We start from the raw sequence: 23,000 nt of genomic DNA on the forward strand, positions 1-23,000 counted from the left end.
ACAGGTAAGGCGGGTACCTGGCCCCATTAGTTAGTAGCAAAAGAAGTCAACAGATCTTAGTCCAAGCATCTTTTTCTGCATGTCTAGACATCATCCACATCTGGAGGTTCCTACCCCAACTCTGCTCCTGCCTTTACACCACTGGTACCAATGGGCTTCTCATAAAGACACTTGCTTGAGGTTCCATTCAGCAGGAAACCTTGTCTTAAGTTGGTGGAAAAGGACCAAGGTAAATTTCTCCCAGTAGAGGGATGTCCCCCTTATACTGGCATGTGTTTGATAACTACTTCTGGATCTGTCATCCTGACATTTTTCTAAACTCTCTTTGAAACTGCTTTACTTTCCCAGTTATATCACCTGTTTGAAAAAAATGGTCTTCTGAGTCTATTCTTTCCTGAGTGAAGTGTGTTCCCTGAATTTGTCCAAAAGTTGCACTGGATTTAGATTCCCAGTTCTGCCACTTCCTAGCTGTATATGACCTTGGGTAAGCCACTCTACCTCAAGTCACTCATTTTTAAAATGAGGATAGTCATTCTTGCCCTAATAGTCACAGGATTTGGGGAACCTCAGAAGAGAACCGTATTACCTAGTAAACATGAAGCCTTGGATTGTCCTGGGGTGTAGGGAGGACTGATGAATGTCATGAAGGTGAGAAGTTATTTCAGTTCCGCTGAACTCCTCTGGGAGATGAAATAAGAATGTGATGATGGGAACTACTGGGGGTTTGCTACAGCTGTCACGAAACTCTTTCATATTCATTAGCTTCTTGTTCTATGGCCCTGGCTGGCAGGTAGACATGATAGTGTAAGAGAAACACCCTACTCCCATTATATGGCTCTATGGTAATTTACTGTGTCCATATTTAAAAACCCCAAAGTTTTAGACAACACATACCTTGATAAATTATAAAATTACAACTCCCCTCTCTCTGTACTATCTGCCCCTTACTCTGGAGAATTTGAAGCTTCTGACACATAAGGATCATAACAATCACAAGTCCAGGCCAAGAGAGGCACCATTAAGAAGAAAAAGAAAGAAGAGAGAGAAGCTGCCCACAGCTAGGAAACACAAAAATACACCCTATTTTTTTTTTACTGGAATAGCCATATGGGTCTACACATACATTGTCACATGGATAATTTTTTTCCCACCAGATGATCTGCTTGAGATGAGGACATTAATGTATTTAAGCAGAAGTGCGTCAAGAATGCTCGGGCAGGGGCTTCCCTGGTGGCACAGTGGTTGAGAGTCCGCCTGCCGATGCAGGGGACGCGGTTCGTGCCCCGGTCCGGGAGGATTCCACATGCCGCGGAGCGGCTGGGCCCGTGACCCATGGCTGCTAAGCCTGCGCATCCGGAGCCTGTGCTCCGCAACGGGAGAGCCACAACAGTGAGAGGCCCACGTACCACAAAAAAAAAAAAAGAATGCTTGGGCAAATGGCGCTGGTCTACAGTGCTGGTGTGAGTTGTCATAGAAAAGGCACTAGGTACAAGTAAGGGCAAAGCATAGTTACACTGTGGCAGTGAGGGGACTCTTGTAATCTTGTAAAACTGTTTCTTTTGTGGGTGTGGGTAAGAAGGGGTGGGGTGGGTACTCCAGGTGTGGAGCTGATAACCAGCACCAGGAAGCAGGGTGAGCTCAATTAGTGGCACATATGTTGGTTGTGAATTAGGTGTATACTTATGAGGGCCCAGTGCTTTGAACCAGGAAAAGGTTTGAATTTTCTGAAATAAGAATCGAGGAGTTGGCCTTTGTTATTGGACCAGAATAACCTTAGGGAGGGCAGCCGCCAGGTGTGAGAGAAAAATATGAGGAAGCTCATAGGTAACATGGTTGAGGAAGGTACCTGCCAACTGTACCAGGCTCTCCCTTGAAGATTGCTTAAGGATGAAGGGGTTTGGAGCTCTGCCAAGATTTCTGCAGCTTTGACCGCAGTCCTCAGACCTGGACTTTGTAAGCCAACTTTTATGGTCTTTGGTTTTTTGGTAACTGGCTATTTTCACCTTCAAGAAACAAAAATCCAGGAGCCTGTGACCTGAGGGTCTCAGGTATTAAGAATTGTAAGAGTCTATTTCTTTTCTAGATTCCCTTTTAGAAATGCCAGCCTGGGCTTCCCTGGTGGCGCAGTGGTTGAGAGTCCGCCTGCCGATGCAGGGGACACGGGTTCGTGCCCCGGTCCGGGAAGATCCCACATGCCGCGGAGCAGCTGGGCCCGTGAGCCATGGCCGCTGAGCCTGCGCGTCCGGAGCCTGGGCTCCGCAATGGGAGAGGCCACAACAGTGAGAGGCCCGTGTACCGCAAAAAAAAAAAAAAAAAAAAGAAATGCCAGCCTGTCTGCTATATTAGAAATGATAAAAGCTAACACTTATGGAGTAGTTACTATGTGCCAAACACCTTACATACATTGACAAAACCCTATCAGGTAGCTACAGTTTTATCCTTATTTTAGAGGCGGGGACACTGAAGCAAGGGAGCCTAAGTAACTTGCCCAAGTTCCCACAATAGCAGGTGACAAAGCCAAGGTTTGAACCCAAGTAGTCTGGCTCCAGAGCCTATACTCTAACCACTAAGTTTGTTTCCTTTTTCAAGAGAAAAGTCTTAGGTCCCTGCCTGAATTTTAAGATGAAAGCATTGTCTCCTGGGAATCAGATCTGTCTCCACCATGCTAATGAGAATAGAGAAAAGGGGGATTATATTTACCATTAGCCTAAGAGGTAGATCATAGCAGATTTAGAGTAAGACACCCTAGGAGGATGGTAAAACTCAGAGGAATAGTGGCTCTTATGTTTTGTTTTAGTAAGGGAGGTGGGTTCCTTTAAAGCATATATTCTCATCTCTCCATTACTGATAAGGGAATTGAAGCCCAGAAAGAAGAGGTGACTTATTCAAGGTCATACAGCTAAAAATTGGTCTCTGGACTCCAAGCCCAGTCTCTCTCCTATACTAATTGGCTTTGAGTTCCCACTTAGAGATCTCCCTTCTTAGAACCACCTACAATGTAACTTTTGTTCAATTTAGCATTTAATTATATCAGAGTTTATAAATCCCAAAGTAGTTTATAAATATATTTAGGAAGCTTCTCTGCTGCCCTATGTAAAACTTAGGTTTTCATTTGTAATACACATCTAACTGCCCAACTTAATGGTGAATTCCCAAGGTCAAGGTCTGTACCTCCTCTACTTGTTCCTCCTCCTGTCTCTCCTGGTTCTGCCTCAACTAAGTGCACAGTAAAAACTTTCTGACAAGTTTACTTGGTCCTCTCTCCCACAGTGGTCCTAAGCAGGAGGAGTGAAATGGAATGTCTGTGGCTACCTCTCTGAGATCCATGCTCTACGCCAACTCAGAGAGGTAGCAACAAGCATTTGGTTTCATGACCCTTCAGAGTGACTTAGATGGCAAAGGACCTAGAAGCAGAGAGAAGGGGGTTAGGTCTGGCAGCCACCTCAATGGGGCAAACAGGCAAAGAGCAGATGGACACACAAACAAGCATGTAGGGAAGCAGTGCCCAAGGCAGTGCAGAGGTGGATACCTGGGGCCAGATGCGCTTGGGTTTCTCTTTCAGCTTACCCTGTTAAGAGCCCACGGAAAGGGTGGTGAGCAGAGTCTGAGGATACGGGAGTGGGAGGGAAGGGTCACTGTGCCCCAAACCTCTGGCTGCCTCTTTTCCCTCAGGCCCCTCTCTCACTGGTCCTCCCAGCCTGCATTTTCCTGATCCTCTACACAGCCCCTATATACTCAGAACCCCTAATGCGGACAGGGGTCTCCAATCTTCCTAGACTAGACTGAAGTCTCTCTAGCCCTAAGACCACTCGGAGCCCCTCAAGTCACAGAGTCTCAGGAACCCTCTGTCCTTCTGGACCCTGGAGCTTTCATCCTTCATGCCCCTTAGACCTGGAGGCCACCATTGGGCTTTTCCATCAGAAGTGTGTATCCAAAGCTAATGAGGGCCATATCTTGAGGGGCAGATCCTGGTCCTTCCATGGTGGGACCACACAGGTAGCCCACCCCAAACCACAGCCCAGTAATCAAGATGACTACAGATAGTCACCCAAGTCAGCCCATTTCTAACCCAAGCCCAAGCCCTGAACATCCCTTGTGCCTATTAGAATACCCCAACGAGCACAGGAGTCTTCCTCACAATCTCTCATGCTAAGTTCCCAAGGTACAAGGGGCTCCCTACCTACATCCAAGGTCAAAGTCCCCCAGCTCCCAGCCAGCCCTGCCAGAGGAGCCATTCCTAGGATTGCTCCCAGATCCTCAGCATTATGATGAGGAAACAAAGAAGGACATCGGGAACTTCCTGGGCAGGAAGAGGGAGCCACTTTGAGCCCAGAGGAGGGCATAGAAGTACCAGACTCACCTGCACATCCGGGCATGGCCTCTTAATTGGGGGGGACTGGCTGGGAGAGTCACCTGTGCCCAGTTCTGCCCGCCCCAGGTGCTTGACCACAATGCAGCATCTCACTGGGAAACCCCTGGAGGAAAGAAAAGCCTGAAGTGGTGGGCTGGTTGGCTCAAAAGAGAATTTGGCAAGACCCACCCATGTCCATCTAGGGTAGGAGGGACAAAAGGGACCTGGCACTGGGGAAATGCCTAGTCAACTCAAGGCAGTAGCCAGCAGACCAAACACACTTACTTCTCCCGACACTTCTCCAGGGCCTCGTCAGCCAGCTCCTTCAGGTTCACAAGCTTTTCCCCCCTGTAGAAGGCATCTTTGGGGAGCAACAGACATTCCAAGCCTTAGGAAGGCACCACACTCCTAGCCCTTTATCCCTAGTGAGCACAATGTCCACAGTCCTCCTGGGTAGGCCTGTTGTCTCTGGCTCTTCCAGCTGATTTGAGCTGACAGAGGGTAAGCTGAGGTGGAACCAGGAGACGAAGGGTAGGCTGCCCCTACCCTTTATGCCGAGCAGTCCCAAATACCAACTAGCTGACTGAAGACCAAGACTTTGGGTGTGGGGGGTTTTGGAGAAGGGGTGAGAGAAGTAGTCACCTGTAGTGATGAGAAGGCTGCAGCTGGAATCCAGGATCCGTTCACAAAGAGACTCTGAAGAGAAGCCCGCAAACTAGGGAAGGGAAGAAAGACTGAAGGAGAGGGCGACCCAGGGATCGAGTGAACAAGGAAAGGAGTCACTTATAAAACCTTCAGGGTCTCTAAGCCAAGGTCATAGAAGAAACTGGATAACTGATAAGGAACCTATGACATTCTAAACTCCTTAGTCTGGTTCTTAAGACCCTCCATCATCCAGGCCCAACCTACTTCTCCTGAGCCCTATCCCCCACCAGGCCCCTTTTTCCAGCCCAAATTCCTACCACAATGGAGTGCAGAGCCCCAAGGCGGGCACACGCCAGCATGGCTACCACGAGCTCCGGTATCATGGGCATGTAGATGGCCACTCGGTCACCCTTGCAAATGCCTGCAGGTAAAGGACACAGACCATGGACCATGGTGGACCCCACCTGCTGCTACGTGCTCCCTCTCATCCAGTTACCCACTGCCACACCCCCGCCCCCGCAGCTGACCTTTTCGGTTCCTCTGTTACCAGATTCCTTCTATTCCTTGTCTACTTCCCCCAAGTCCTCAGATACCCCAAGGCTGGGCTTTCCAGTCCTTTCCCCATATCCCCACACTCACCCTGTTTTCGGAGAACATTGCTGAAATGACACACTTGGACCAGAAGCTCACGGTATGTGATCTGGGTGGTCTCCTCTGGCTCATTGCCCTCCCTGAGATACATCAGAAAGAGCCAGTCATTAGGGAGTATGACCTCTTCCCCAAACAAAAAAATAGAAACAGTCATAAAATCCATTCAGTAACACCAAGGCCTGGGAATGTCCCATGAGGGTGAGTCATCTGCCACCACACCTGGAGCTGACTGGTCAGATACATTGACTTTACAAGGTATTCTTTATTCACAAGCTGTGTGTCACAGGAAAATGCACTGCCATCTCTGAACCTCATTTAATATGATAAAATGGGATGATGGTTTTCTCTCTTCCATCCTAGGCATGTATTAAGGAGAACTTATATCATGGATGTGATTCTTCCTGAAAGTGATGTCAACACTGCACTGGTGTTACTCAAGTGGGGTCTCCAGATCACTTGTACCCAAGTCACCTAGGGAACTTGTTAAAATGTAGATTCCTGAGCCCAAACTTAGAATCACAATCACAACGTCCAAGAATCTGCTTCTTTACTACAAGCTGGTATAAATAATCAGTAGGTTATATATAAAATACATAACTAATAAGGACCTACTGTATAGCACAGGGAACTCTACTCAGTATTCTGTAATGGCCTACATGGGAAAAGAATCTAAAAAAGAGTGGATATATGTATATGTATAACAGATTCACTTTGCTGTACACCTGAAACTAACACAACATTGTAAATCAACTATACTCCAATAAGAATTAAAAAAAAAAAGAATCAGTAGGTAATTCTGATGCACATTTAAAGTTAAGACTCACTACCCTCTATCAGCTGATTTCTACCTCCTCAGCCTTGCCTCCTACTCCTGTCTAGGCTTCAGCCTGGTTTCTTTCAGTCATTCTTTCATTTATTCATTTGCTTATTCAACTCCTATGTGCTATATATATGTATAGAAATAAGGCACTGATGAACAAGATAAGCAAGATCCCTGACAACATGGAGCTTATATTCCAATGATAGTGCAGGAAATATACAAGTAAAAAATATAACCAAGATAATTTCAGATTTTGATAAACATTATGAAGGATATAAAGAATGACATAATAATGACTGAGAAATAATTTTCAAAAAGACATCTTAAGGAACTTTCAGACTGTATGCAAAGATTTAACTATAAGAATATTCCCCTCAGTATTATTTTTCAATTTTATGATTTTCAAACAAGTAATACATACAAATCGTACTGCATAAAAAGATATGTAATGATAAGTGTCCCTCCCACCCCTAACCTCCAATCACCCTGCCTCCTGGCAACCATTGTAACTACTATGTTGTGTAACTTTCCAGAAATAGTCAGTATGCAGACAGGGCCACTCCTAGTAAGATGAAGGGTATAGGGCAACTGAACTAGTGAGGAGTAACCAAGAAATCACTTTGGAAGAAGGCTACACCGTTAGCATCTTTCATAAGGTCCTTGGGATATCGTTGAAGATAGAAATTTAAAAAATGAATTTAAAAAACTGAATTTTAATCCTGTTCAGAAGAGAAATAAGTACTTCACAGTCCCCAACCAAGCACGGAATGGGGATGTGGGAAAAAGCTGCTTCAACGATAGGACAGGCCTATTAGACAAGCATATATACATGCATTTATGTTTATGTATTCTCTTTTTTTCTATACAAATGATGGCATACAATACACACTACTCTGTATCTTGTTTTTTATTAAATATAATACACATCCAATAAACTGCACAAATCTTAAGTATAGAGCTTGATCATCTCGCTTTATTCTGAAATTTAACAATATATCTTGACATTATTTTCCATTAAGACTTACAGTGCTATTTCATTTCTTCGTCATCTGCGTAATGTTCCACTGTTTGTGTATGCCATAATTTATATTTAACAAATAAATATTTCAGTGAATATCTTTTTTAATATGTCATTTACTCACTTGAAAATATACCTGTAGAATTAGTAGAACTGAAATTGTTGAGTCAAAGGATATGTACATTTCAAATATTCATAAATATTAGAGGATAGCTACTTTAAGTAAGATGGTCAGGGAAGGCCTCTCTCTTTTTTTTTTTTTTTTGGCAGTACACGGGCCTCTCACTGTTGTGGCCTCTCCCGTTGCGGAGCACAGGCTCCAGACGCGCAGGCTCAGCAGCCATGGCTCACGGGCCCAGCCGCTCCGCGGCATGTGGGATCTTCCCAGACCGGGGCACAAACCCATGTCCCCTGCATCGGCAGGCGGACTCTCAACCACTGCGCCACCAGGGAAGCCCCCAAAGGCCTCTCTCTGGACAGATGATATTTGAGCTAAGACCCAAGTAATGAAAAGTAGGCAACTATGTAAGGTCTTGGGAAGAGGATCCTGGGCAAAGAGAACATCAAAATTTGGAAAGGCACTGAGGTGGTAAAGAGCGTGGCCTATTCAAAGAACAGAAAGGAAGCCAGTATGGCTGGAGCATAGTGAGCAAGAAGCGGGGTAAGAATCAGAGGTAGGCAGCAGCCAGATCACATAGGGCCTTGTAGGCATGGTAAGAAGTCTGAATTTTATTCTAAGTAGGTTCCGCCTGGCTTCCCTTATACACAAAGGCCCACGTCCACACTCTTAATCATGCCATTGCCCCTGCTCAGAATGCCTTCCCACCTCCTTCAGGCTCCAGCACCACATAGTCCCCCCATAAAGGTCATTTTGTTCCCTCTTCCTTACTACCCAGGGTACTTATGAAGGAGGTAACTGAAACTCAGAGAGATGTAGTAACTTGGTCCAGGTCACACAATAATAGGTGGCAGAGCCAAGAACAGATCCTCAGTTCTTCTGATTTCAAGTCAGGACTCTTTCTCCTCATGCTGTGAAGGACAGCGACTAGCAGGGAAGCCAGGCCTTTGGAGATTTCACAGAAGATTATCAGCTTCTTTCCAGTTCCTGGCTAGATGTGTTAGTTACTATCCTCTCCTTGGCTTAGCCCTCCTAGGGCTGAGAGGAGACAAGCACAGAGTGCTATCTAAAGTGGGAAGGAACGGGGAGAGAGGAAGCTGGCAAATGGCCCTGAAGGTCAGATGCGAAAAAGCCATTTCCAAAACTGGCTCACTGATGAGTGGCACACCAGAACATCTCTAGTTACAGCTAAATGCCAACATATACAACACACCCATGCAAACCAGCTGACCTGTATGCATTCACATACATAAAATCATATATACTAATATAAAAACACTGTAGGGCTTCCCTGGTGGCACAGTGGTTGAGAGTCTGCCTGCCGATGCAGGGGACACGGGTTCGTGCCCCGGTCTGGGAAGATCCCACATGCCGCGGAGCGGCTGGGACCGTGAGCCATGGCTGCTGAGCCTGCGCGTCCAGAGCCTGTGCTCCACAACGGGAGAGGCCACAACAGTGAGAGGCCCGCATACCGCAAAAAAAAAAAAAAGAAAAAAGAAAAAAACACTGTAGAAATACAAGCTGCTCATTTGCACACATAGGCACAAATAGTATAAGCATATGGACCTTGGCAAGTGTATGTATGCACCACACATTTATATACCCACGTATGTGTACAGCTTGCCCCACCAGAAACTCTCTATCACATTATTCTGTTTCATTTTCTTCATGGAACTTTCTATTACTTGAAATTATCTCATGTATTTTATTCACTTGTATATTATCTGCATCTTTCACTGGAATATAAACTCCATGAAAACAAAAACCTTGTCTGTTTTGTTCATTGCTACATCCCTAGCACTTAGAATAGAGCCTGGTACATAGAAGGTGCCCAGGAATATATAAGCACAAACCTATACAAGAACAGCTTACTTGAGCCCACTTCCAGTTACACACACAGAGGGTACATCCCTCTCCCTGGCCCTGGGCTTAAGTTATACATTATTGATATAGGCACCTTACTCCTTCCAGTGTCTTCTTTCTCTGACATACACACCCAGCTGGGGCCCCTGGCTGGTTGGGAGAGGGGAGGGGACAAAGCACTAGTCTTAGCCCTCTAGGATGTTAACAGATTTTTCCTTTGTGACCACCTAGAGGCGTGGGATAGGAAGGGTGGGAGGGAGACGCAAGAGGGAGGGGATATGGGGGTATATGTATACATATAGCTGATTCACTTTGTTATACAGCAGAAACTAACACAACATTGTAAAGCAATGATACTCCAATAAAGATGTTAAAAAAATAAAAGAACATCCAATTTAGTCTCCTAACTCCAAAGAAATCCAAAGAGTCCATTTGCTGTGCTCAAGGTCACATTGTACAATAGGTTGTGGCAGATCAGGGACCAGGACTCAGGGTCCAGGCCTCTTTTTTCTATACTAGGAGCTGCAAACTCAAAAATCAATAGGGTTCAGGGACTTCCCTGGTGGCGCAGTGGTTAAGAATCCACCTGCCAATGCAGGGAACATGGGTTTGAGCCCTGGTCCGGGAAGATCCCACATGCCACGGAGCAACTAAGCCCGTGCGCCACAACTACTGAGCCTGCGCTCTAGAGCCCGCGAGCCACAACTACTGAGCCCATGTGCCACAACTACTGAAGCCCCCACACCTAGAGCCTGTGCTCCGCAACAAGAGAAGCCACTGCGATGAGAAGCCTGCGCACCGCATCGAAGAGTAGCCCCCGCTCGCCGCAGCTAGAGAAAGCCTGCGTGCAGCAACGAAGACCCAATGCAGCCAAAAATAAATAGATAAATTAATAAAATTAATTTTAAAAAAAGAAAGTGAAAAGACAACCCACAGAATGGGAGAAATATTTGGAAAAAAAAAAGAACGAAATTTCGCCATTTGTGATAACATGGATGGACCTAGAGGGTATTATGCTAAATGAAGTAAGTCAAACAGAGAAAGACAAATACCATATGATTTCACTTATATGTGGACTCTAAAAACAAAATAAACATAATGAAACAGAAACAGATTCATAGATACAGAGAAAAAACTAAAGGTTGCTGGGGGGGTGCTGGGCAGGGGGGAAGGATGGGTGAAACAGGCAAAGGAGCTTAAGAGGTACAAACTTCCAGTTATAAAATAAAAAAGTCTTGGGGATGTAATGTACAGCATAGGGAATATAGTCAATAATACTATAACTTTGTATGGTGACAGATGGTAGCTAGACTTATTGTGGTGATCATTTTTGTAATGTATAAAACTATCGAATCACTATGTTATACACCTGAAACCAATATAATATTGTAAGTAAATTATACTTCAATTAAAAAAAGCCTAGGTGAAATATCAATATGTGTCAAGTGTAGAAAATGATATGTTTGGAATGTTTCATAATTTAAAAATTTGAATCATAAGTAAATAAAACCTTTTAATATATCCAAAAAAGAAAATAGCAGCATATGTGCAATGACACTTAGTTTTGGGGGTCCAATAGGGAGAGGCAGGGACTGGAAAACTGGAGAATACATGCTCTGGCAAGAAGAGACATCTAGTACTTAAACTTAGTGTCTATTAACTTTGCCCTCTGGGAATAAGGTCTCAATGTTGCCATTTTTTTCAGTTTTTCAAAGAGGCCTGAAATCTGTTTCTAAATTTTTAAGTGTTGACAATTAATTTTTTAAAATTAATTTTTATTGGAGTATAGTTGCTTTACAATGTTGTGTTAGTTTCTTCAGTACAGCAAAGTGAATCAGTTATACATATACATATATCCCCTCTTTTTTCGATTTCCTTCCCATTTAGGTCACCATAGAGTGCTGAGTAGAGTTCCCTGTGCTATACAGCAGGTCCTCATTAGTTATCTATTTTATGACAACTAATTTTTAAAAGTTTTAAACACTGTGGTCAAACAAAACTATTAATGAGAGATTTAGCTGATGGGCTACAGATTGGGAACACTTGCTGTAGACCCAACTACTTCCCTCTCACCTGGAGGCCATATGGTATGGAACAACTCAAAGTATATAATCTTCTCATATTTTTCTTCCAGGAAAACTTCTGCAACTACCTTACCCTTATACTCTCCAAATTTTACTGTAATCCATTACTGATTCAAAATATATGTAGAATTAGACTACTTCCCTTCACATCTACTTCTACTATCATAGTCCAAAATCACCATTAGGTAAGTCAGATCATGTCATTCCTGTGCTCAAAATGCAAGTCCTCACACTGGCCTGCTAGTTCCTACATGGTCTATTCCCTCATTACCTCTGTCCTCAAGTACTCCCATTCTCTCTTCCTCTCCCTCTCTCTCTATTCCAGCCACACAGCCTCCACACTGTTTGGCAAGAACACCAAGCACACTTTGCCTCAGAACTTTTGCCCTCTACTTGAGCATTCTTCCCCCAGATAGCCACATGACTTATTCCCTATTTTTGAGTTATTGCTCAAATGTTGGCTTGTCAGTGAGGTCATCCTTGACCACTCCATATAAAAGGGCACTTCTTGTCCACCCCGCAGCCCCAGGTGCTCCAAGGTAACATCTTCCACGAAGTCTTCCCTAGTTTCTCTTTTCCCCCACCTACCTCAAAGCTGAAAGTTCTTTCTTCCTTCCAAGTCCCTTTATCTCACTTTCCTTGTGATCTGTTGGTTTACCTTGTATTGCATTTATTGGGGCCTTATCTTTCCCCTTATACCCTGGGTTCTTGGAGGGCAGGGATCATGTCTTCATTTCTGTCTCCTCTGAGCGCAGTAGGCACAGTAAGTACTTAAGGTTCGTGGTCAAATCATTGAAAAACTTATAATTGATTAATGACAGGGAAGACTAGAGCTCTCCTCTTAATATGAGAAGGATAGTCATTAGATTGGAGATTTTAGTTCCCTAGACTAGCAGAAAAGTAAGGCACAAGATAGGAGGAAAGAGCTGAGGAAAAAAATAGGTGGGGAAAACTGGGTTCTTCACAGAAGCATCAGAAGGCAGGATCTAACCTAGTGGGTTAGGTCTTCCAGAGGAGAAACATCCCGATGAGAGTAGTCAAACTTGTTATAAGAGGAAGACTGCAGAAAGAAAAAGACAAATATCGTATGCTAACACATATATATGGAATTTAAGGGGAAAAAAATGTCATGAAGAACCTAGGGGTAAGACAGGAATAAAGACGCAGACCTACTGGAGAACGGACTTGAGGATATGGGGAGGGGGAAGGGTGAGCTTTGACAGGGCGAGAGAGAGTCATGGACATATACACACTAACAAACGTAGTAAGGTAGATAGCTAGGGGGAAGCAGCCGCAAGGCACAGGGATATTAGCTCGGTGCTTTGTGACAGCCTGGAGGGGTGGGATAGGGAGAGTGGGAGGGAGGGAGATGCAAGAGGGAAGATATATGGGAACATATGTGTCTGTATAACTGATTCACTTTGTTATAAAGCAGAAACTAACACACCATTGTAAAGCAATTATACCCCAATAAAGATGTTTAAAAAAAAAAAAGAGGAAGACTGGACTGATCTGTTTAGCCTGGAGGTGAGAAGATACTGAGAGGCATGATAGTAAGTCTCAAATATCTGTATCTCTGTTGCCTCCACCCTAGCAGAAGCCACCTTCATCTCTTGCCTGGATGACCACAATGGCCCCAAACTGGTCTTCCACTTCACTCTTGCCCCCTTCCAATCCATACATAAAGCAAAATGACCTATTATAGACACAAACCAGACTACAGCACCTCCTGCTTAAAACTCTTTAGTGTCTTCCATTGCATGTAGAAGAAAATCCAAACTTTACTATGTCTTGTATCTTCTCCAACTCATCTTATGTCATTGTCCCATTCTGCTTAATAGACTCCAAACACATTAGCCTTCTGACCGACAGAACATGCCATGTTCTTTTCCTATCTTTCTTGAACTCTTTGAATGGTTTTCTCTACCTCATGTTTCAGATCTCAGTTTAACTGTCACTTCCTAGTGAGGCTTTCCATGACCACCCCAAGTAGCATTAGTCCTTCCTGTTATTCTTCATCACAAAACTGTATATTTTTTTTGTAGCATTTTTCTCAAGCTGTAATTATTTTATTTACTTATTTACTTTTTTTTTTGCTAACTGTCTGTCTCCCCTACTAGACTGTAAGCTTCCTGAAGGCAGAGACCATGTTAGTCTTGTTCACTGCTGAATCCCCCGTACCCTGCAAGGAACCCTGTATATAGTAGATGCTCAATAAATACTTGCTGAATGAATGAATGAACCTGAAGGATAATTATGGGAAAGAAGCAGACTAGCATTTTGTAATTATAAATGGAAGAGCTATGTCAATTGGGAGAGTTCAATATAAGGAAAGCCTTTTTAAATGTCAGAGCTGTCCAGAAGCATAGGAGTGTGCAGGTTGGACCAGGGAAACCCTGACATCTACTGGATCATTCCTGAGGGAGGGAGGTCCTTGGAATTTTCATTTTATAAGCAACCATGTGATTCATGTTCAGTGAAGTTTGAGATGACCTTTAAGGCCCTTCCAACTTTGAGATTCTTTGATTCTGTAAAATTAAGAAATAATGTGTTCTATGATCCATAAAGCACTGCACAAATGTGAAGCACTTAGATATAAGTATACCCTCAAGTCACTTTCCCTTTCACCAAGGGAGCAGGGAGTGGGAGCAACATAGCTTGACCAATTAGCAGCTTAATGTTCCCTCTGGGTACTCCTGGCTGAACAGGGAAAAAGGCTGGAGGAGGAGGTGGGAGGAGGCAAACACCAAAGACTGAATCCTAAATCACTTAGAATAGCAGAGAAGGATAGGGCTTTTGATGTTCACCACCCTTATTTACAGATGAGAAACCTAATGCACAGATGGGAAGTGATGGCCTCGAGGTTACTTAGCACATTAGTAGCAGCATTATTCTAAAGCAGAGCTATCCAATATGGTAGCCACAAGCCACATATAGCTATTGAACACTTGAAATGTGGTGGAGGAACTGAATTTTAATTTAATTTAATCTATTTTAAATATTAACAGTCACCCATGGCTAGCTCTAGAGTCTATATGTCTCTAGTTCAGGGCATTCTCCTGCTAAATGACATGGCCTCCAAAAGGGCAATGTTGTTTCCAAAACCAGAATTAGCATAAAGAAGAAAATCAAAGTGTAGGAGTCCTGAGAACTGTGGGGTTAAAGTGCACCAAATGTGGATTTTAGTATAGCTATGATCACCCAAGAGAACTGAAAACATACATCCATACAAAACCTTGTTCACAAAGTTCGTAGCAGCATTATTCAAGATATCAAAAAGTGAAAACAATCCAAATATACAACTAAAGAATGGATAAATAAAATATGGTATGTCCATACAATGGAGTATTATTCTGCATAAAAAGTAATGAAGTACCGATACATGCTACAACATGGATGAACCTTGACAAGATTATACTAAGTGAAAGAAGCTAGACACAAAAGACCACATACTGTATGATTCTATTCATGTGAAATGTGCAGAAGAGCGAAAGCCATAGAGACAAAAAGTAGATTAGTGGTTGCCTAGGGCTGAGGCAAGGAAAGTTGGAAGAAAATGAAGAGTGATTGTTAATGAGTATGGGGTTTCTTTTTGCAGTGGTGAAAATGTTCTAAAATTGATTGTGATGATGGTTACACAACTCTTTGAATATGCCAAAAGTCACTGAATTGTACTTTAAATGGGTAAACTATATGCTATGAATTATATCTGAAAAATTTTTGAACTTACTGTGGTTTTGATTAGAACTGCAAAAAGCACACAGATTAATTTGGGGAATAAAGCAGACATCTATACAAATCTTCCTTTCCTGAAAGATTGTACCTTAGCACTATTCATTCATTCATTCATACTGTTCATTCATTCATACTGTCTCTTTCTATTTGCCTAAAGACTTGCGACTTATTTGTTTTATTTTTAACATTATAGTCATATGTATACACCTGTTTCCCTCACTGGATTGTGAGTTCCTAAAGGCAGGCAGGACATCGTTTTATCTGTTTCCTCCTCAGTGCCTAGCAAACAAAGTTTGACACGCAGTGGGCACTTAATACATAATTGTGAAATGAATGGATAAAAATATGAACAAATAAACTCTGCTCACATGATCAGCCAGATCTAGGCTGATCAGAGTGAGAAAACATGGAAGGAAAGAGGGGATAATAGAGGATACAAATGAAGAAGACAGATGCTAAACAGGCAGCGGGAAACAGACATAGAGGAAAAATATTTAAAACTTATGGAATGGGATTTGGAAACATATCAAGAAGAGTTTCTTGAGCCCCCACAGTGGGCTCAGTTCTGGACTCTATGCCATGGAAGAGACTGGAAGAAGCCCTTGGATATGCAGTTCAGGTTGTGAGACACATGCTTCGCAGTTTGAGCTATAATTACACCCTGTTCTCCTGCCAGCTATTTTCAGGCTTTGCTCCAGAGACCTTGTGCCTGTTCGCCCTGCCCAAAGTGGCTTTGGTGACAGTTGGATTCCATATGTCTTCTCTGTTGAGAAGGCAGACCTGGGCCAGTATAGAAGTTAACCCTTTTCCCACTGCCTACATGCCTGCTTACAGGAGGGAAATCATACACATTCATTCCTACTATCCAGTTGTTCCTGGATGGAACAACTATGCTAGCCTTCCTCAAAACAAGTGAATGAGGGCAGCTCTCTTAGCTCCTTTATTATCATAGCACTTGGAATGCTGCCTTAAACAGGAATATGCCTGGGTTAGAAAAAGAAAGTGGGAAGAACAGCCAGGAACAACATACTACATGTACATCAAGTCTCTCAAGTATAACAGACACATGCAAAAATATTCACTTCAATGGTTCTTTGTTATTTAGGTAGATATCATAGTTTAAGTCAGTAGTTTTCAAGCTAGAGTACTCTATTCCTGTATGTACCTGAGCAGGAAAAGTTTTAAGAGAATAAGTGTCCAGAGACTCAACTTTCATATGTAATCTTTCCTAACATTGATCTAAGTTGGCTCTCCTTTCCCACTTTCTTTCTCCCACTTTATAAAAAAATGCCATCTCTCTCTCTTATCCCAAACCTTATTATGCCTATACAATGCTGAGGTTAAAAAAAACCCTCCAGAGTGCCAAACAAAGGGGCAGTTTGAAAACGCATAACTTCAGAGGGAGAGCCCCAAGAAAGCAAATCAGAGAGCTTCCATAAGAAATCAATATTGAAAGGAGTAACACCTTAATTGACAAACTCATGGCAAGTCTACTTGCCTTATTTCTCCTAGAATTATAATTCAGAAGTTAAATAGTTATCACAGGTCATATATTAGCATAACTGCTTTAACTGAAAAAGAAGTTAGGCATTTTCTAACAAAGTAAATCTGATTTGGCTATGTTGACAGTGAGAACTGGCTGTTCAAATTAGGTAATATGATAAACATTTTCTATAAATTATATGAGCTAAATTTGCAGTTTCAAGATTTTGAAAAAGATATATAAAATATATACATGTATACAATAAAAAACACATTGGAAATTAAATTCTTTGCAATTATTTAATATTACAATAAAATGTTTAAATGTGAACTTTAAAATGTGTGAAGAGCTACATAATTTTTCAAAATTCTTTTAGGCATTAGATTACTAATCTAACTAATTATTTTTCAAAGACACCCTGCCACTGCCCACCACATCAGAAACATCTGAGGAGGTTTTAAAAATACAAGTCAGAAGTCTTACCCTCTGAAAATTCTGATTCAATAGGCTGGGTGGGGTCCAGGGATCTGGATTATTAACAAGATCCTCAGGTAATTATTTGGAGTCACCAGACCTAGATTATTGTTTACCCCTAATTCAATGTATGAATTTGCACAAAATTTCCCCTCTTTTCTGAGCCTCTGTTTTCTTCTCTGTAAAGTATGAGATGGGAGGAAGGAGTCAAGAAGAGGGGGATAATCACTAATGTATCTTAGACTCCTTGATTATCATTTCTTCCTTTCAGAGGCAGGAGAATGGGTCTTAAAAGTCAGTTTCAGAGAAATGAGATTATACTTGGGAAAAAAAAAAAGAACAAACTTAGCTGAGGTAGATAACAAATAAATAAAAATAACGAAACCTGTATGCCTGCCTCGCCGGTTTTTGTGTACATCAAATAAGAATCCAGCTAATTCATTACACGAGTACAGTTCCCTCACCTGATCTTCACAGCTACTTTTGCAGTAGGTAGAACATGTATTATTATCCCTGTTTTAAAGATACAAGAAATCCAGAGGACACGATTGCCAAGGCCACACAAGGAGAATTCAGGAGAAATCTGTAACTAGGTTCCAGGTTTCTGACTTCCAGGCTAGTGTTTGTTCCACTATACCAATTTGGATTATACCTAAATGAACACGGAGAAGCCTCTCTCCTAAGAATCTCCAGGAGTACTGTAAAGAAGCTGAGAAGACTCCCATCCACTTTGAGCTTTAGCCTATGGTCAAGATCATACCCACCAAGACCTCTTCAGTATTCTGAAGATTTTGAAAGATCCAAAACCTCAGGCAAGGAAACCCACATATGTCTATATTCACAATCCTTGGCAATCAATGCTCAAGTGTCACAGGAGCACTTGTACACCCATTTGCTCCTAGAGACATTCCCCACTCCCCCTGGAAATAAGGAAAAACACATTATCCGCAACATTTCCTTCCTAAATAAAATTCTGGCTCACAAGTAAAAATCTTGCCCCCATCAGGTTGTGAGCTCCGTGAGGACAAGGACCAGATTTCTCATGTTTATTGCTACATTCTTTGTACTTTGTACAGTGCCTGACAAATTTCTATAAATATCTACAAAATTAATTTTTTTAAAACCTGCTGTTAGAAGCTAATGGATTGTCCATGGAGCATGACTATCCATAAGTTGAACCCTTACCTGACCATAAGTTGCATTTACCTGGCATATATGAAAATTAACTCAAAATGGATCAAGGACCTAAATGTAAGACCTAAAACAATAAAAGTCAAAGGAAAAAAGAATCTAACAACAACAACAACTCTGCTGCTAGAAGCTAGTGGATTGTCTGTGGAGCACAGCTGTCCATACAAAAAACTTAGGTTTCTGTCAGTTTGGATGTCATATAAGACAAAACAGAAACAGACTCACACATGCAGAGAACAAACTAGTGTTACCTTGGGGGGAAAGGGGTGAGGAGAGGAGCAAAATATGTGAAGGGGATTAAGAGGTACAAACTACTAGATATAAAATAAATAAGGTACAAGGATGTAATGTTCAGCACAGGGAATACAGTCAATATTTTAATAACTTTATTTGGAGTATAATCCATAAAAATATCAAACTACAATATTGTAGTTTGAACACTTGAAACTAACATAAGTCAACTATGCCTCAATAATAATAAGAAGAATAAAAAAGATAAGACAGTAATCCTCAAGAGTAGCTGAAACTAAAGTTCAACAAGAGGCCTGTCTGACTGCTCATTTGGATAGATTTCCATGTATTAAAATATGGTCAGGGCGGGCTTCCCTGGTGGCGCAGTGGTTGAGAGTCCGCCTGCCGATGCAGGGGACACGGGTTCGTGCCCCAGTCCAGGAAGATCCCACGTGCGGCAGAGCGGCTGGGCCCGTGAGCCATGGCAGCTGAGCCTGCACGTCCAGAGCCTGTGCTCCGCAACGGGAGAGGCCACAACAGTGAGAGGCCCGTGTACCACAAAAAAAAAAAAAAAAAAAAAAGGTCAAAAAAGAAACAAACACTGGTTTCAAAAATAAGCCTCTCATCAAAAATCAGTCAGAGGACTTCCCTGGTGACGCAGTGGTTAAGAATCCGCCTGCCAATGCAGGGGAAATGGGTTCAAGCCCTGGTCCAGGAAGATCCCACATGCCGCGGAGCAACTAAGCCCGCGAGCCACAACTACTGAGCCGTGTGCCACAACTACTGAAGCCCGTGTGCCTAGAGCCCGTGCTCCACAACGAGAAGTAACCACAATGAGAAGCCCCCGCACCGCAATGAAGAGTAGCCCCTGCTTGCCGCAACTAGAGAAAGCCTGCGTGCAGCAACAAAGACCCAAAACATCCAAAAGTAAAAATTAATTAATTAATTAATTTAAAAAATATAAAGTATACAATTCAATTTTAAAAATCAATCAGAAATGCATGTGTTGATATGATACAGAAACGTTTCCTGCAAGGACAACTCTATGTTATGTATTCCAGGGCAAATAAATAAATAATGATTCTCCAGTAAAACCATAAGGCTTTTAATAAATAGATCAGACCTTAGAACACTAGATGAGAGCTGTTCTCAAAGCCTTACATCCCAGCTAAAGCTCTCTCATTCCTGGGCAAGAATGCTACAATGACAGGGAAACAAATAGGGAAAAAAGTAGACAGGGAAAGAGCTCTGGATTAGGAGTCAGGAAAACTATATATTTAGGTCAAGCTTCACTACCTTTCACAGTGTGAGAGCTTTTGCAAATTACTTCACTTCTCTGGGTCTCAGTTGCCTCAACTGTAAATGAGTGGAATATTTCATTAAATGTGCTTTCTAAGTCTGGATTTTATTATTCATTCTGCCTGAGAGCAAGAAAGAGAGTCGGAAAGGGAGAATCGGGAAAAGCTTCACGAAGAAGATGGCATTTCAAATGGTTCTTAAAGAATAAGCAAGGTTTAGATTGGCCCAGAAAAGGAAGAGACCAATTCAGGAAGAAAGGAACAAGGGTGGCTTAGATGCAGAAGTGGGAAAACACAGGCCAGTCTACAGGCCAGTGACAATCCTAAATACTAGTATTTTCATCTATCAGTTGTGTTTTTTCATAAAGCTAAATTTATTTGATATAAAGGACTATACTTTTTGCTATGTATATTCTCATGCAGTTAAGTTATTTTTAATTGAGTGATAGTGACATAAGTTGATATTTGCGGTTTGAAAAATATCCTTACTTCATAAAATTTTAAATTGGCAACTCTTTGGGGGTCTCTGCTGAAAAATTCATTAAATTTTTAAAAATCTCAGACTTCCCCAGTGGCGCAGTGGTTAAGTATCCACCTGCCAATGCAGGGGACACGGGTTTGAGCCCTAGCCCAGGAAGATCCCACATGCCGCAGAGCAACTAAGCCCGTGCCCCACAACTGCTGAGCCTGTGCTCTATAGAGCCCGCAAGCCACAACTACTGAGCCCGCGTGCCACAACTACTGAAGCCCGTGTGCCTAGAGCCCGTGCTCTACAACAAAGAGAAGCCATCGCAATGAGAAGCCCGCGCACTGCAACGAAGAGAAGCCCCCACTCGCTGCAACTAGAGAAAGCCCGCGCACAGCAACAAAGACCCAACACAAAAATAAAATTAATTTTTAAAAAATTATATTAAAAATTATTTTAAAAAAAGATTGAAAAGATAGAATGTCAAGGCCATGAAAATCAAGAAAAGACTAAGGGGCTATTCTAGATTGAAGACTAAAAAGAAAAAAAAAAGACTAAAAAGACATGACAACCACATGTCATGTGTAATTGTGAACTGGATCCTTCTGCCATTAAGGACATTATTAGGACAACTGGTAAAACTTCAGTGGAGTGGAGTCTGAGGATTAGATAGTAGTGGTGTATTAGTGTTGATTTCCTGATTTTGATAGTTGTATTATGGTTATATAGGAGAAAGTCCTTGTTGGAAATACACACTATTCAGGGTCTGCATCTTACTCTCAAATGGTTCAAGAAAAAAGTTATTTGTATTGTACTTGCATCTTTAAGTGTTGATACTGTTTTATTATCTGACTAGAAAATTAGACAACCCACCAGTCGGAGGGGATAGAGGAGCTTAAACTTGCTCATTATTGCCAGCTCCAGCCCCACCCTGGCCCTTCTTGGCATTTCTTCCTCTTTGTGAGGCCTCACGGTAAGGCGAGAAGAGGGAAAAGACAGAAGTCCTTCTGGGAGTCCTGGCAGACAATAAAGGACTCATGTTCACTACCTGCTTACAAACCCTGATATGGTGCTGGCAGATCAGCACTCAGGCATGGTGAATACACTTGGCCAAGGCAAGCTTGAAGACCTCTCCAAAAAATCCTTGATTTTCAGACCCAGGTAATCACCTCGTACAGCACCTGCAGCGGGGTGTTGCTTTCAAATAGAGGCGTTCAGTAGCGGCTCTTGGGCAGAGTAAAGTTGACCCTCCAGACCTCATGTTTCTTCAGAGCCCATATTCGCTGATTAGCTTCAGCTCTTGGTTGAAGTGGGATTTAAAAGGTCTCAGGGGGGTCACACACACTTTGCTACAGACGCAGCACCAGGCCACTGGCATGTCAGCTCCACTCTCCTGTCTCTACCTAAGCACAGACCCCAGTAACTGAGGAAGAGCTATACTTGTAACTTTTCTATAAATTTAAGAATGTTTCAAAACTTTAAAGATTCAAAATATAGACTAGAGAGGGCTCATATATATAGGGCCGCAAATGCTTAGTTTAAATTTTATTCTGTAGGTCAGGAAAAGTCAGAGAGGTTCCTAGACTAAAGGCTCTTCCTCCACCTCAAAACATTTTACCTACTAAACTCCCAATCCACAGAGGACTGGAAATGGACAATCTTTGCCAGAGTGGCCATCCAATGATCAGTGCCTACTGCTTGCCAAATTAGGAAAGTAAGGGAATGAGAGGCTAGTCCTTACTCTCATAAACTTAAAATCTTTAATTGGAGAGATCTAAACCACCCACCACATCAGGCCAATATTGGGAAAGAGCAATCAAGAACAAGAAAATGCAGGAGTAGGAAATCACCAAAGGAATGCAAAAGAAATAACTTAAGCGTGGTCAATTATGAAACACTTCCTAGAAATGGTGGATTTTGAGCCAAGTTTGAGAAAAGAAGTTAAGTTCATTAGAGGAAAGAAGGACATTTTGTAAAGTATAGAAAAGTCATATGTGGCTGCCAGTCTTGAACCCTTCTGCCTAACAGTGCCCTTAGACATGTGTAATATGTATGAGTATTAGCACCACCTCATAGTAATAAATCTTTTCAGTGTGTTTTGTTGTCTTTCGTCTCAGCTAATCCTTGTAGCAATTTTTTGAGATTGGCAAAACAAGATTTGCTATCCCCATTTGAAAGGTCAGAAAACTGAGGCTCAGAAGGGTGTCATCACTTGCTGAAGGTCATAAAGCAATGGTTGGGACCTCTGCCTGCAGATCCTCAGGTAGGCTTTCTGGGTTTTGGTTTTTGTTTTTTCTAATATATACATGATCAAGAGAGTGATCTTTTCAAAATGTAACTCTGATATGTCACATCTCTACTTGAAATTCTTCATTGTCTACCTAGCACTTGTCACAATTGCAATTTTACATCTCTGTGTATGAAACACAAATTTCTGATCCTCCCCCAAAACTTCTCCTCCCAGTTTCTTCTCCAACTCAACTAATGGAAATTCCATCTTTCCAGTGCTCAGACAAAAAAACCTTTGTTTCTTGACTCCATTCTCTTATACCCCACATCAAGTTCATCAGCA

General features: G+C 42.3%; 1 protein-coding gene across 5 annotated transcripts in view; it reads right to left on the reverse strand.

Moving 5' to 3' along the window:
- The window catches only part of ACSS2 (acyl-CoA synthetase short chain family member 2), a 50,673-nt gene that overhangs the window by 8,640 nt on the left and 19,033 nt on the right, over positions 1-23,000 (reverse strand). For 3 of the 5 annotated variants that reach the window (XM_032607081.1, XM_032607079.1, XM_032607084.1), the window contains 6 exons: positions 5,636-5,727; positions 5,314-5,417; positions 4,994-5,066; positions 4,637-4,712; positions 4,361-4,475; positions 3,530-3,568 (listed from right to left, as the gene is read on the reverse strand). In XM_032607081.1, the coding sequence (XP_032462972.1) occupies positions 3,530-3,568; positions 4,361-4,475; positions 4,637-4,712; positions 4,994-5,066; positions 5,314-5,417; positions 5,636-5,727 (499 nt within the window). The remainder of the gene's footprint in view (positions 1-3,529; positions 3,569-4,360; positions 4,476-4,636; positions 4,713-4,993; positions 5,067-5,313; positions 5,418-5,635; positions 5,728-23,000) is intronic. The other 2 variants (XM_032607083.1, XM_032607080.1) reach the window with 1 other exon arrangement.

The sequence above is a fragment of the Phocoena sinus genome, chromosome 15, assembly GCF_008692025.1.
Source record: "Phocoena sinus isolate mPhoSin1 chromosome 15, mPhoSin1.pri, whole genome shotgun sequence".
NCBI classification, from domain to species: Eukaryota; Metazoa; Chordata; class Mammalia; order Artiodactyla; family Phocoenidae; genus Phocoena; species Phocoena sinus.